The following is a 15025-nucleotide window of genomic DNA, read 5'->3' on the forward strand; positions in this document are numbered from 1 at the left end:
AGGTGGCGGCGGCGGCGACGCGCCCGGCTCCTCTCAGCGGCGGCGGCCCAGGAAGAGGGGTCCGCGCTGGCGGCGGCGCTGTTCCCCGCGCGGTCCGCGGAGCGGGGTCCGGGCTGCGCGACGTGGGGCGGCGGCGGCACTGCGGCCCCGGCCCGAGCCCGACCCCGGTGAGGGAGAACCCCAAGGCGGCCTCGGGGACCCCGACCCGGTAGCGGGAAACGGGCCCCGCGGAGCCCCCGCCGCCCCCGCCCGGTCCACGCTCCCGGCAGGCCGAGCTCGGCTCACCGCCCTCCCTTTGTCTGCTCCCGCCCGCAGGGTCCCCTCCTCGGCCGCCCCCCGTCCGGCCGCCCGCCCTCGGGCCGCCCCCCGGGCCCTCGGTCCCCTCCCCCGCTGGCGGGGCCCGGACAGAAGATGGTGCAGAAGAAACCAGCCGAACTTCAGGGTTTCCACCGTTCGTTCAAGGTGAGGCCCGGGGTCGGTTTGGGGGCGCTCCGGGCTGGACCACCGGAATGGCCGGCGTGGGGGGCGCGCGGCCCGCCCCTAAGATCGGCTCCCGGGGCTCGTGCTTGGCCCCCGCCCTACACCCGGGGCTGCCCGGGCCGGCCATGCGCTGACGCGGGGTCGGTATGCGAGGATGGGGGGTCAGCAGGCCGCAGTCCTCTCCCCAGTCTTGGCCACCGGGTCCTTCCTCCAGGATCCCCAAATGAGGCTGGGAGCAGGAGCCCCCTCCCCGTCAGGGGGTCAGGCCATGTGTCCCCTGCAAGCTCCTGCTGGCTCTGTTCTGGGGAGTCAGCAGGCTGCAGTCCTGTCCCAGTCGCTGCATGTTGCTTATGGTGGGTGTACCCTGCAAGCTCAAACTGGTTGTGCCCTGGTGGGGAGAGGTCAGCGGGCCACAGTCCCATTCCCACCTCCGTGTGGCTTCTGGGGACTTCCTTTCAGAATCCCCAGACCGGGCTGGTCAGGTGCACCCACCCCGAGGAGGCCTGTGCCGTGGGGGAGGGATGGGATGTCCCCTCAGCCCTGCACTTCGCAGACACCCCAGGCCCAAGTGCTGTTTCCTGTCGGAGCGGGAAGTTTCTGCGCCGCCCGGGCGGTGACTGCTGTTGAGTGCTGGTTTCGGATGAGCAAATCTGGGGGGGCAGGGGAGGGCAGGTGCTGGGCAGGGGCCCCGCAGGACCTGGCCCAGGGGACGCAGTGATGTCAGCCCGCCCGCCCCACCCCGCAGGCGAGGGTTATGTAATCGCTTCACTGGGCTTCCTTGGGCAGGGACCTGTTGCCCAGTAGGGAAGGCAGGACTGGAGAGGGGGAGACAGAGAGAGCGCGAGTGTGTGTGTGTATGTGTGTCTGTGTCTTGTGTGTACACACACGCTGCTCCAGGGTGGGAGGAGCAAGGGGAAACTCTGGGAAGAATTCCCAGGTCTGTGCAGCCAGCACCCCAGGGCACCACTCACCCCTGCCACCCATGCCCAGTTTTCCCCTAGGGCAGCAGGCCTGGCACCATCAGAGGGTCGGGCTGGGCGGGAAAGAGGAGGACCTGACAGTGCAGTGCTCTTTTCCCTCCTGGGGCCAGGCGTGAGCTGATACAGGGTCAGTGCATGGGGCCAGCCAGGCAGCCAAAGCACACTTGAACTTTCTAGATGGTTCCAGCCGCCTCCTGCCAAGGCCTGCTGACTCGAGTCCCGCAGCCAGACCTAGAACAGTGAGGCCAGGACCGCCCACACTGCCCAGGACTGTGGGCCGGCCTCTGCATGGCCAGGGCAGCCCAGTTGGGAGCTGGGAAGGTGGGCATCTCGGTGGAGGAGGGCCTGGCAGGCAGTCCTGGCTGGGAGGTGTTCCTCCAGGTGGCCGGGACCGGTTGCTCTAGGAATCTCCCCCCACAGCCCCCACCACTCATGGCTGTTCCCTGGATTGGGGCCACGTCTCCTGAAATACCCTCCCAGCCTCCAGTAGGCAGCAGCCCAGCAGGAAGGCACGTCTGCAGACGCCTTGGGTTCTTTCCGTTTGCAGACGGGAAAGTGAGGCTCCGAGACGGCAGGCGTGTGTGCCTGGGGTTCCCATGTACACAGGCGAGAAGGCCGTGGAGTCTCATGGTGGAGTCTCATGGTGCCCCTCCGCCGTGGTGGCTCCGGCTGTCCAGCTGTAGCTTTGCTGAGTTGCAGGCTGTGGCTGGCACGGGGGAACGGTGGCCAGACAAGGCCAGGGGCTCACGCTGGGCTCTGTGGCCCCTCAGCTCCTTTCACTCTTGTGAGCTCCCACAAGTTGGGGGCAGCTGCCTCCTGTCTCACCTGTGACAGACCTCGGGGGGAGGTCACTAGGCCAAGGTCATGAGCAGGTGAGCGCCAGTCTGGCCTTAGACCCTGGTCACTGGCCTTGTGGTGGCTGCCCCGGGGCCTCCAGACAGGAGCCTTATGGGAACGCTGACTCCCCATGGGGGCTCGTTGGAGCCCCCCTTCCTTCCCTCCTCCCCCAGCGGCCTCCTGGCAGCTATCTGCCCAAGCCAGGGTGGGTGGGGAGGCAGGAGGGCAGCTTGGCTCTCGGCCCCTCCCAAACTCTGCCCTCTGGCCTCCACCCATCTGCTGGCCTCGGGTCTCCCATGGGCTCCACTGGAGTCTTGCTTCTGCTGAGCCTCCCTCCTGTTAGAGCCCCACTCAGGCTGTCTGGGGCCCAGACAGGGGCAGTGACTTGGCCCAGAACACCCAGCATCCTCAGTGGGACTGGGACCCCCACCACCCCTGCAGGCCCCTCCCGCCTGGTTCACCTGGACAGGTGAGGCTGAGTGAGAGCTCAGTAGTACAAGGAACCTGAGCCGGCCTCAGTTCCCCAGCTTCAAAGGCCTGGCCCCTTGTAAAGGGCCGGAAGTCCCCATGCTGGGCCATTTGCTCTGTGGAAATGTGCATATGTTCCAACCATCTTCCACCGGGCAAAGTCCACCCTAACCTGCACCGTTCCTTGCCCCTGGCCAGGATCTTGCTCCCACGTTCCTGGGGCTGTGTTGTTTCTTGACCCAGCCCCAGCCTGCCCAGAGCAGCAGGCCTGGATTTGGATCCTGGCCGCCAGGGCCCAAGGCGGGTTCCTTAGCTGGGTACCAGGGCCCACCAGGGGCTCCCTCCAGGAGTGTCTGGCACTGAGATGGGAGTGCAGGATGTGGTCTGGGCAGGGCCTGGCACACTCGCGACTGTGGGTGCCTCTCCCATGAGTCCCCAGGACTGGTACAGCACCGTGTGTACTGACTCAATAACTGGTAGCTGCGGGGTTAGGGGCCTGGAAGCAGATGAGCCTCTGGTGGGTGAGGGCGGGCTTTGACGCACAGAGCTGCGGAGGGAAGGTGTGCCGGGCAGCCACGGGACACGGGCGGAGGAGGGCAGGTGCCCAGGCTTGGGTGGGGCAGAAGGCAGGAGTGATGGAGGCAGAGCCCCCACCTTCAGCAGGCCCCAGAGCACCAGGCACTGAATTCTCACCCCGCCAGCCCCAGGCACTGAGCAAAAGGGAGGGGAGCAGCTTAGGGGAAGGAGAAGTGGTGGTGTGCCATTTTACATGGGGGAAACTGAGGCCCAGGGAGGACTGAGCTTCCCTGACATGGTCCAGGAGGCCGTGGGAAAGCAGGCACAGCCACCAGGCTGGCAGCCCGCCCAGTGACTCACCTCCCTCCCTCTGCCCCGCCGCCTTTGATCCGCACGACCCGCCCCAGAGGTCAGCCATCCCCATTCTGTGGACAAGCAGACGGAGGTGCAAGACATGGCTTGGGCCCCACAGTGACTCAACCCTGGCATCAGAGGCAGGGTTCCCAAGAGCCATCTGCTTGTGTCTGTCCTCTCCCCGCAATGCACCCCTTTCCCAGAGGCCCCCAGGGCGCTGTGGGTGGGAGGAGGTCTTCGCCACAGCCCCATGTCCCCGCAGCCCCATGGAGGTTGGGGCCCATCTGGGGTGGGGCCGTCCTGGGCACTGCAGGGTGCTGGGCAGTGTCCCTGGCCTCCACCCACTGTATACCAGGAGCTCCCCCAACCAGTCCCAATCACAGATGTCCCCAGACATGGCCCAGTGTCTCCTGGGGGACAGAATCACCCCCTGGGTTGGCAAATTCCATAGACCCCCCCAGGAGACTCTGCGTCTCCCGATCTTTCCTTGCTGAGGTGCTAGGAGGCCGCACACCTTCCACACGTGGCCCACGCCTGTGATCCCAGCACTCTGGGAGACCGAGGCAGGAGGATCGCTTGAGGCCAGGGGTTTAAGACCAGCCTGGGCAACATAACAAGACTTTATCTCTACAAAACATAAATTAAAAAAAAGAAATCCATACACACACTGAGTGTGGGGTGGCGAGGAGGTGAATCCCAGGAGCTGGGGCTCCCCTGGTTTATGCTGCCCGCCCGATCGGGAGTTGATCCTGGTGTCATGTGAGCGGAGACCGAGTTGATTTTTTCGTAATGCTCAGCACAGGGCTTGTCAGCCTGGACGCTGTGGCACTGGGGCAGGATACGTCTCCCTGCTGCGCGGGGAGGGATGGGCCCTGAGTGCCTTTCCTCTCCTCTCCCCTGCAGGGGCAGAACCCCTTTGAGCTGGCCTTCTCTCTAGACCAGCCTCACCACGGAGACTCTGACTTTGGCCTGCAGTGCTCAGCCCGCCCTGGTGAGGGGCCTGATGGGGAGGAGGGCACGGGGCAGCCGCTGTCACCGCCATGGCAGTGGCCAGCCCCTGCAGGGGGGTGGGGGCCGGCCGGCCAGGGCCATGTCCTGAGCCCCCTGGGCGTGCCTCCTGGAACAGACATGCCCGCCAGCCAGCCCATCGACATCCCGGATGCCAAGAAGAGGAGCAAGAAGAAAAAGCGTGGCCGGGCCACCGACAGCTTCTCAGGCAGGTTTGAAGGTGAGCAGGGATGGCGGGCATTGGGGGAGCCGGGAGCAGGGGACAGCCGGGGTCCCTCTCACGCCCGCCTCGCTGCCCGGCAGACGTCTACCAGCTGCAGGAGGATGTGCTGGGGGAGGGCGCTCACGCCCGAGTGCAGACCTGCATCAACCTGATCACCAGCCAGGAGTACGCCGTCAAGGTGGGCCCGCAGCCGCGCCCTGGGGAACCCAGCGCCTTGGGATGAGTGCGGGGAGTGGGGGGAGGTGGAAACTGTGGGTGCCATTCCGGCTCCCCGTCCTACAGCCAGGAAGACCCGTGTCTAAAAACGGCCACTGGGCCCTGAGTCCAGTCGGGAGTGACAGCGGCAGGAGTGGCCCCATCTGGTACCACAGTGGCCCCCCAGAGTGGGGGCTGCAGTCAGAGGCACTGTGCCCCCTGGGTCCCCTGGGCAGTCCCTGCCTCTGAGCCATCCCTGAGGGTACATGACAGTTTGGTTTCAAGGATCAAAATGCAATGTCATATCCCAGGGCCCAGAGGGGCTCTGCGTTTGGAGAACCTCAGGGCAGGCCCGTGAGAGCCCCGTGTCACCCTAGCCCCAGGTGGCTGCCAGACCCAGGGTGTGACCGAAGGGCTGGGAGCAGGAGCCCTGTTGAGGCCCTGGTTGTCACCCTATGACCTTGCGGGCCGGTTGGATCTTGTATTCCAAGAAACCTTCCAGGCTTCCCTCGTGACCTGGCATGCGGCTCCCAGGCTGGGTGGGGTCCCAGGAGGGCTGGCTGCCTGGGAAAGAGGGCCAGGTGTGCCCTGGCGAGCAGGGCTGGCCAGGAGTCTGTGGGTCCTGGTGGACGGCCAGGCCAGAGCTTTCCTCTGAGGAGGAGGAGGCGGAGGAAGAAGAGGGGTGGCCAACCTGGGGAGGTTACTGGCCGGGTGCTGGGACCACAGTGGCAGCAGGCAGGGACAGACGCAGTACAGTCCCTGCCTCCTGGGAGCCCCCAGGCAGGCCAAGACGATGGTGCAGGAGCACAAGGCCCCTCCGGAACACTTCTGCACAGCAGGCGTCCCTCTGAGCACAGTCCTCTCCTGGTGGCCCCACAGGCATCCTTACTTCCTGTTGTTTGACAGATAGGGACACTGAGGATCGGGGGTTAGGTAGCCTGACTCATGCTGTGTGGCCTCTGGGGGTTCCTAATTGGTGTCTCAGAGCCACCTCCCTGGTCATCTTGCCACCTTGACCTGGTGTGGTCAGTGCTGGGATCTGGAGAGCCTGGGGGACTTCCTGCTGGAGGCATTGGCCACTGAGGTCCGGGAATTGGTCCGGCCAGGTGGCAAGGGGAGGAGGAGGTGTCCTGGGCAAGTCAGAGAGGCGAATCGCTGGGACCTGTGGGTCTGAGGAGCGTTTCATTCTACGGGGACTGGGGTGTGGGCCCTCTGCCCTCAGCGGGAGTCATGCTGTGGGAAGCCACCTGGGGGTCCCCTGGTGCCATGAGGCTGCTGGCTGGATGCCCAGCCCCTCAGCTGGGACCTCAGAATAGGCCCCTTCCATGCCAGGAGGGGCTGTGCCCTCCCTGACGCAGCGTGCTAGCCGGCCACCCCAGGGACAGGACGAGGTTGTTTTATCCAGAACCATCTGCAGTGCCTGCTGGGCTCAGCTTCCGGCAGTGGCCTGGGCCGTGGTATTTCAGGACACCCTGGCGTCCAGTTGTTCTCTTGCCCCTCACTGGGGCAGCTTTGTTTCTCAGTATAGACACGGGACTGCAGAGACAGGAGCCAGGGACTCCAGGGTGGAATGCCACATCCCCACTGCCACCAGTCCGTCGCAGTGGGCAGGGAACCCTGGGCAGAGTGCTCAGGCAGCCAGCCACCCGCCCAGGGAGAGGGACTAGCGTATCCAGCCTGGGAAGAGGGTCCCAGCAGGTGCCAGGTCGGGAGCCACAGACACTCTGTGAGTGAAGGTGGTGGGGAGCACCTGGAGCTGCTGGGGACAGTGCAGTGGCTTCCTGAGGCTCTGGGGCTCAGGGAGGCTGGATCCACCAGTGGCTGGGGCAGCCAACCAGGGCGGGCCCCAAACAGATACTGCGGAGGCGATGGGCAAGGGTCTGCCCAGGCTGGCTCGGAGCCGGGAGGCAGGACTCGGTGCTGTGGCCACATGTGAGGGGGTGCCTGGTGGGCTGGCAGCCAGGTGTCCTGAGGCCTCCCTAGTTCTATGGGCCACCAGGGATCCGCCTCGTGGGGACAGAGGACTACAGCTGACTGTCTCTGGGTCAGGAAGGGTGGCCACCCAGGGCAGGGCACCCTGACGTCCTGTGGGGGTATTTTGCAGAAGTCCCAAGTATGTCTCTGAGGGCTGTCAGGGTCACAGGTGGAGAGCAGCCCCCACTGGCTTTTTTTTTTTTTTTTTTTGAGACAGAGTCTTGCTCTGTCACCCCGGCTGGAGTACAATGGCACGATCTCAGCTTACTGCAACCTCCACCTCCCAGGTTCAAGTGATTCTCCTGCCTCAGCCTTACAAGTACTTGGGATTACAGGTGCCCGCCACCACACCCAGCTAATTTTTGTATTTTTAGTAGAGACGGGGTTTCATCATACTGGTCAGGATGGTCTCAATCTCCAGACCTCATGATCCACCCGCCTCAGCCTCTGAAACTGCTGGGATTACAGGCGTGAGCCACTGCACCTGACCTTTTTTTTTTTTCCTCTTTCTTTCTTGTCCTTGACTTGCAGTCAATTCCAAGCCCCCATAGGCGAGCCCTGCTTTCTCTCTCTTTTTTTTTAATTTAGAGACAGGGTCTCCCTCTGTCACCCAGGCTGGAGTGCAGTGGCACCATCATAGCTCACCGCTAACTTAAAAAACATTTTGGGGCTAGGCACGGTGGCTCACACCTGTAATCCCAGCACTTTCGGAGGCCAAGGCAGGTGAATCACTGGTGAGTCAGGAGTTCAAGACCAGCCTGGCCAACATGGTGAAACCCCGTCTCTACTAAAAATACAAAACAATTAGCTGGGCGTGGTTGCAGGCGCCTGTAATCCCAGCTACTCAGGAGGCTGAGGCAGGAGAATTGCTTGAACCTGGGAGGTGGAGGTTGCGTTGAGCCGAGATTGCACCATTGCACTCCAGCCTGGGCAACAAGAGCGAAACTCCATCTTAAAAAAAACCACCACCACCACCACCAACAACAAAAACATTTTGGAGGGATGGGGTCTGGCTGTGTTGCCCAGGCTGGTCTTAAAACTCCTGGGCTCAAGCGATCCTCCTGCCTCAACCTCCCAAAGTGCTGGGATGACAGGCGTGAGCTGTGCTTTTTAGAGTTGCAGGGTATAAGTGTGGTGAATTCCAGCCCTGGCAGTGGAGTTTCTGGCCCCTTCTCAGCTGTGAGTGTCCCGCCAACCCAGGTGCTGTGTCCTCTTGCCTGTTTCAGATCATTGAGAAGCAGCCAGGCCACATTCGGAGCAGGGTTTTCCGGGAGGTGGAGATGCTCTACCAATGCCAGGGACACAGGTAGGTGAGCCACCCTTGCCACAGCACTGGCCTGAGCCGTCTTTAAGCGGATGAAGGGCCTAAGTGCCACATTACCCCCAGCAAGCATCTGTAGGGCACCCAGTTTCCCAGGCCGTGCGTTCCCCTGCCTGAAGAAGGCTGGCTGGCAGCCCCAGGCAGGCAGCGTGAAGTGGGCCTATTGCCCAAGTCCCAGCCTCCAGTGGACGGGCCAGCACCAAGAGGGTGGGCCCCTCCTAGGCTGAGCAGCAGGTACCCAGGGGCCTCAGGAAGCCTCAGCTCCTCTCCTGCCCCCCACCCCACCCCAGGAACGTTCTAGAGCTGATTGAGTTCTTTGAGGAGGAGGACCGCTTCTACCTGGTGTTTGAGAAGATGCGGGGAGGTACCTGCGGGCTCCAGGCTGTGGGGAAGGAGGGAGCTGGGAGGTATTATGGGATGGGGGCCTAGTGCCACCTGCAGGAGGGGGCTTGTGGGGTTTGAGTGTCCTGCCCAAATGGTGGCTCAGGGGTAAGGCCTTTGGGCCAGAGGAAGCCGGTGTGGGGGCGTCCCCTCCAAAGTGGAGGTGGGTGCGGGCCTGGCGGGGACTCTGAGGTGACCTATGTGTTCCCCCTGTCCTGCCCCGCCCTGCCCAGGCTCCATCCTGAGCCACATCCACAAGCGCCGGCACTTCAACGAGCTGGAGGCCAGCGTGGTGGTGCAGGACGTGGCCAGTGCCTTGGACTTTCTGCACAACAAAGGTGGGTGGTAAGCCCGCCCTGAGTCCCCTAGGGCCGCCTGCCAAGGACTCCTGGAAGATCCCCAGCCCCTCACTCCCTCGTGGTTCTGTGGCTTCTCCCCCAGGCATTGCGCACAGGGACCTAAAGCCGGAAAACATCCTGTGTGAGCACCCCAATCAGGTAGGCCGGCCGCGGCAGGGTGGCCCCGCGGGAGGGGTGGCCGCGCGGGACCCCAGGCTCACGGCCCTCTTGGCCCCTCCCAGGTCTCCCCCGTGAAGATCTGTGATTTCGACCTGGGCAGCGGCATCAAACTCAACGGGGACTGCTCCCCTATCTCCACCCCGGAGCTGCTCACCCCGGTGAGGGCCCGCGGGCAGGCCTGGGGGCTCGGCTGCCTGCTCTACGGTTGCATAAGCTCGCGGAGCCTGGGCCGCCCCGCAGTTCCAGGCCGCGGAGCTCGGGCTTCCGCTTAGCAACAGCCGCTGATTGGTTGCGCGGGATGACGCGGCGGGGCCTCGAGGAGGCGCCCCCACCCGCCTGTGTTTGGACGGGTGGGGCGGGGCCGCGGCGGGGGTGGGGCGAGCTCTGCACCTGCTGATTGGGCGGGGCGCGTTCCCGGCCGCAGCTGATTGGTGGGGTGGGGCGGGGTCCGAGCCGGCTGGCGCAGGTGACCCGCAGTTACCCGGGCTCGGTTCCCACGTGATGCCGGGAAGCCCCGGCTGACGCGCCTCTCCCCCGCCCGCAGTGCGGCTCGGCGGAGTACATGGCTCCGGAGGTGGTGGAGGCCTTCAGCGAGGAGGCCAGCATCTACGACAAGCGCTGCGACCTGTGGAGCCTGGGCGTCATCTTGTACATCTTGCTCAGCGGCTACCCGCCCTTCGTGGGCCGCTGTGGCAGCGACTGCGGCTGGGACCGCGGCGAGGCCTGCCCTGCCTGCCAGGTGCGGCGGCCCGTGCACCCTCCTCTCCTGGGCACCCTCTTCCCCCGGGCCTGCCCTGTGCACCCCCTAACCCCAGGGGACCTGCCCCCGACCACCCCCTAACCCCCCGGGGACCTGCCCTGTATGCCCCTACCCCCTGATACCATCCACAGGGCAGTGCCGCCCTGTCCTCCGGTTTCCCGAAGGCTTTTCAGGTTTGCCTGCCCAAGGGAAAACGCAGACAGGGTTCCGAGAGCTGAGAGGTGGATTGAGGTTCCTGGTTTGGGGGGATCAGGCTCAGACTGCCTGCCCGCTGCTTAAGGCTCAGCATCTGTGGCCTGTGGCCCTTGGTACCAGGTCCTCCCGAGCTGCCTTTTTTTAACTCCAGCTCCACTTGGGTAGAGCCGACTCTCCTGGTCCGGCTCCCAGCCCCCTCCGCCCCAGGTGTGCATGGTCAAGGGTCTCGTGGTGGTTGGGGTCCTGATGGAGCTACATGTCAGTGCACAGTATCCAGGTCCTTGGGCAGATCTAAGCTCCCCTGTGTCCTGTGTCCCCAGAACATGCTGTTTGAGAGCATCCAGGAGGGCAAGTATGAGTTCCCTGACAAGGACTGGGCCCACATCTCCTGCGCTGCCAAAGACCTCATCTCCAAGCTGCTCGTCCGCGACGCCAAGCAGAGACTGAGCGCCGCCCAAGTCCTGCAGCACCCCTGGGTTCAGGGGGTGAGTGCCGGCACCAGGGAGGGTATGGGAGGCTTCAGGGTGGCCTCAGAGCAAGCACGGGAAGCCCCGAGGGTGTAGCCTGGGACTCTGAGATGCATTGAGGTCTGAGAGCGCAGGCTCTGCCCTGGGATGAGGGTTGTGGCCGAAATCCCTGCCACCCACCTATGCGCCGTGCACGCTGGCCAGGCAGGCAGCTCCCAGGAGCAGCTCCTCAGAGAACCTTCCTGGAGGGTGGTGGGGACCTACATTCCGCAGCAAGCTGGAGTGAAGCAGGCAGCGAGTCCAGCTCACAGAGACCCCAGCCTGTCGTCAGTTTCAGGCCCAGGCTCTGCCCCCCACCCTTCCTTGTGTGGCCTCCGATCCAGGCGGAGTCGGGTGTTTCTCCTGCCAGAGGTCATCTGAGCCGAGCTGCCACCCCAGGGAGTGGGGATTTACTAAAAATAGAAGCTGGGGTCACTCTGTGTCCCCAGGCAAGGGGCTGGGGGCCTCCAAACTCCTTCCAGAAGCATCCAGAGACCCGTGGGTTAAGAGGGGGGTGGAGGTGGGTTTGGGATGGGAACAGCCGGGAGAGGTAGGGGCTGGGGCTCCGCTCTCCACCCTCACAGAGTCTTGCAACACCAGGCCTCAGCCTGGCCCAGCCTCGGGTTCCCTGGGCAGGTGGACATGGAGCCTCGCCATAGATACCTCCGGACAGGGACTTGGCTCCCGGGGCACCCGGGTGCACTTCTGGTCTCCGGTGGGGTCCTGGTGATGGGATGGGGATGGCATCCCTTGGCCAGACACCCCTCCTGGCACCCCAGGCGGCCCCAGCTGCTCTCCAGCCCCGCCCCTGCCCGCTGTCGTTACAGTGCGCCCCGGAGAACACCTTGCCCACTCCGATGGTCCTGCAGAGGTGAGGCCTGCAGGGGTGCTTGGGACCCCCAAGTCCAGGGGTCGGGGTTTCCAGGTTAAGACACTTGGGAAAGGCCTGGAGAGCTGCTTTGGGGTGGGGGCTGCAGGCAAGCCTGGTAACTCAGTGGAGATCCCGGTGGGGCCCTGGCACTCAGAGGAGCCCCAGGGTCGCGGCTGGGAGGGGGGCATGAAGCCCCTTCCCCCAGGGCCTTGCACAGACCCCTGCGGTCCCCTAAGGGGTGCCTCCTTGGTGACCACCTACCCCCACCCCATTTCCCAGGAACAGCTGTGCCAAAGACCTCACGTCCTTCGCGGCCGAGGCCATCGCCATGAACCGGCAGCTGGCCCAGCACGACGAGGACCTGGCTGAGGAGGAGGCCGCCGGGCAGGGCCAGCCCGTCCTGGTCCGAGCTACCTCACGCTGCCTGCAGCTGTCTCCACCCTCCCAGTCCAAGCTGGCGCAGCGGCGGCAAAGGGCCAGCCTGTCCTCCGCCCCCGTGGTCCTGGTGGGAGACCGTGCCTGACCCTCCCGTCTCCCCTTTGTACATAGGTCGCCCATCCCCCAATCAAATCTAAAGGTTTTTTAAGCTATCGCCAGCCGGTGTCCTGCGGGCTGCCCCTCCTCTGGCTGGATTCCCAGGCACTAAGCTCAGCTGAGGGGGGGCGTTTTATAGAAGGTTTTTGCTTTTGGGTTTTTCTTTCCTGTTTCCACCCCTTCCCCTTATTTTTTCCTTCGGACGGTTAAACAATGCAGGCACCCGGGGAGGTGAGCAGAGGGTGCGTGGCTGGGCTTGTCCCCTCCCCGGTCCCCAGCCTTGCTCACCTGTACTGTGAAGCCCCCAGGTCACCTGTGCTGCCCGCCATCTGCCCACGTGGCTTGCAGTGACTCAGGAGAGCAGACCCACATCGTTTGCCATCTTCCAGAGCTGGGGAGGGGCACAGGGCCCTGCCCCTCTGTTCTCTCCCAGCCCGCAGTATTTCAGGGACAGGCTCTTCCCCTCTACCCCTCACCCTGAGAGCACCCCTGGTGGCTTGGCTGGGGAGGGGAGGACCTGCCTGTCTCCCGAGGGGCCAGGCAGGCAGGTGGAGGGCAGCCCAGCCACCCGCCCCATGGGATCCCCCAGCCCTTCACCCGCCTGCCTTGTCCCCATGGTAGTTGACAATCGGGGCTTCCTGCAAGGCCTGTCTGTCCAGGACTCCTGGTGGCCAGATTCGGCCTCCAACCTTGACCTTAAACTGCAGCTGACCCCAGGGGCTCGCCGCTGCCCCTCTCCACGGCTCCAGGGCCTGAGACAGCAGGAGCCCCGCCCGGCCTGAAGCTGCTTCCACCGCAGCAGGCAGAGGGACTGGACAGGCACTGTCAGCCAATGTGGGGGGTCCTGAAGACACCCCCTTGGGGCATCCGAGTGCCCCTTCTCAGGGCTCAGTCTGACTGTGGCCACGTCCTGCCTCGCGCCGCCCCTTGGGCCTGGCCTGGAAGCTCTGTCAGCTCCGTCCTTGTCCTTAGAGCTGGGCCCAGACCCCAGGGTCTGGCCGAATCCCCACCCCCAGGGCAGCGTTTTTGGTCTGCCACCTTCAGGAAAATGGCCGCGGCCTTGGCCTCCCTTCGGGCACCCAGGAATGGAGGGGCTTGCTCAGTCCCCCCACCCCCCACCCTCCACGCTCCAACCCTTGGGGGCTGCGGAGCCTGCCGCCCCTGCCTGCGGGTGGGGACGTTCTATGCAATACAGGGTTCCACTTTAGAAGTGTGCGGGGCTGTGCTGCGGGGGCAGCTAGGGTCACCACCCGCCCTTCCCAGCCCAGTCCCCAAACTCCACACCTGGGGCAGCCCCCTCTGGCTTCTAAATCCGCAGTCGGGATTCCTTGTGTTTAGTTTTTTAGTTGTTGTTTTTTTTTTAAGGAAAAAAAAACATCGGTTGACTTTGCTTCCCTGTTCTTGAAGAATACTTGAATGTCGGGGGGTCTGGGGGTGGGGGCCTTGGAGACCGTCTGCCTGGCCCTGCTGCCCCTCCCGAATCTCGTACGATGGTCACAGTCCGGTGGCCGTGGGGGTGCTCTGCCCTCCCTGGTCCCCACTGCCCATATCTGTGGACTGCCCCTTCCAAAGACCCCTGGGGGGTGGGGCAGGCCGCCCACCCCCCTCCCCCATCATGTCTCGCCCGTCAGTGATTCTATGTTTTGTAACGGGGGATTCTCTGCCTTTTTGTATAAAAGAACAAGCAAACACCCCCGCCCGCTGCAGGCGCCCACAGCCATCGCGTCTGAGCTGCTAGCAGCTTTTTTTTTTTTTTTTTTTTCTGAAGGCGGGACAGTCACTTCCTCCTCCCTCCCCACCCCTGTCGCATCCATGTGCGACCTGGAGGACTGGTCAGAACCATTACTGTGAATGAGTGAAGATCCTGGAGAACCCTGGGCCCCAGGCCAGCTCCCAGCGCTGGGGGACGGTGAACGGCCATGTGTTAATGTTACGATGTTTTTAAAAGACAAAAAAAAAAAAAAGAAAAAAAAACCTCAAAGTTTTTTTTAAGTGGGGGAAAAACATCCAAGCACTTTAATTCCATTGTACCAGGTGAACTGACGGAGCTCAGAAGTTTTCCTTTACACCAACTGTCAATGCCGGAATTTTGTATTCTGTTTTGTAAAGATTTAATAAAAGTCAAAAAACCTGCTGTGTGTGCCTGAGTTTAAGTTTTCTGTCACTGCATAAGGAGCTGTCCCCAACCTATTGTTGCAAAACCACGTTGTTGCCAGTGGTGCTGAGTCAGGAGTTTTGAGGTGGTGCGCTACTGTGGGGTCTGTCTCTGCCCCAGGATGCCCGGATGCACTGCTGGGAAGACAGCGGCCAAAAGCTGAGCTCGGCTGGGCGCGGTGGCTCATGCCTGTAATTACCCAGCACTTTGGGAGGCAGAGGCGGGTAGATCATGAGGTCAGCAGTTCTAGACCAGCCTAATCAACAGGGTGAAACCCCGTCCCGACTAAAAATACAAAAATTAGCCGGGCATGATGGTGCACACCTGTAATCCCAGCTACTCAGGAGACAGGCAGGAGAATTGCTTGAACCCGGAAGGCGGAGGTTGCAGTGAGCCAAGATCACGCCACTGCACTCCAGCCTGGGCGACAGAGCGAGAGTACAGCTCTCAAAAAAAAAAAAAAAAGCCGGGCACAGTGGCTCACGCCTGTAATCCCAGCACTTTGGGAGGCTGAGGCGGGCGGATCACAAGGTCAGGAGATTGAGACCATCCTGGCTAACATGGTGAAACCCCATCTCCACTAAAAATACAAAACAATTAGCCTGGCATGGCGGTGGTCGCCTGTAGTCCCAGCTGCTGGGGAGGCTGAGGCAGGAGAATGGCATGAACCCGGGAGGCGGAGCTTGAAGTGAGCTGAGATCGCACCACTGCACTCCAGCCTGGGTGACATAGCAAGACTGTCTCAAAAA

General features: G+C 63.1%; 1 protein-coding gene across 6 annotated transcripts in view; it reads left to right on the top strand.

Moving 5' to 3' along the window:
* MKNK2 (MAPK interacting serine/threonine kinase 2) overlaps positions 1 to 14255 on the top strand; it is a 14265-nt gene extending 10 nt beyond the window's left edge. Inside the window, exons 1-14 of one of the 6 annotated variants that reach the window (XM_033200226.1) lie at positions 1 to 167; positions 316 to 462; positions 4539 to 4626; positions 4762 to 4863; positions 4947 to 5044; positions 8262 to 8341; positions 8647 to 8720; positions 8971 to 9075; positions 9179 to 9234; positions 9318 to 9413; positions 9800 to 9994; positions 10531 to 10695; positions 11496 to 11587; positions 11867 to 14255. The exon at positions 1 to 167 is cut by the window's left edge and continues 10 nt beyond it. In XM_033200226.1, the coding sequence (XP_033056117.1) occupies positions 412 to 462; positions 4539 to 4626; positions 4762 to 4863; positions 4947 to 5044; positions 8262 to 8341; positions 8647 to 8720; positions 8971 to 9075; positions 9179 to 9234; positions 9318 to 9413; positions 9800 to 9994; positions 10531 to 10695; positions 11496 to 11587; positions 11867 to 12110 (1446 nt within the window). In that variant the 5' untranslated portion in view covers positions 1 to 167; positions 316 to 411 and the 3' untranslated portion in view covers positions 12111 to 14255. Of the gene's footprint in view, positions 168 to 315; positions 463 to 4538; positions 4864 to 4946; positions 5045 to 8261; positions 8342 to 8646; positions 8721 to 8970; positions 9076 to 9178; positions 9235 to 9317; positions 9414 to 9799; positions 10070 to 10102; positions 10338 to 10361; positions 10483 to 10530; positions 10696 to 11495; positions 11588 to 11866 lie in introns of those variants that run through there. The other 5 variants (XM_033200227.1, XM_033200224.1, XM_033200225.1 and 2 more) reach the window with 5 other exon arrangements.
* Positions 14256 to 15025: the final 770 nt, after the last annotated feature.

This window comes from Trachypithecus francoisi, unplaced genomic scaffold (assembly GCF_009764315.1).
Source record: "Trachypithecus francoisi isolate TF-2019V2 unplaced genomic scaffold, Tfra_2.0 Lachesis_group5, whole genome shotgun sequence".
Classification (NCBI taxonomy): domain Eukaryota; kingdom Metazoa; phylum Chordata; class Mammalia; order Primates; family Cercopithecidae; genus Trachypithecus; species Trachypithecus francoisi.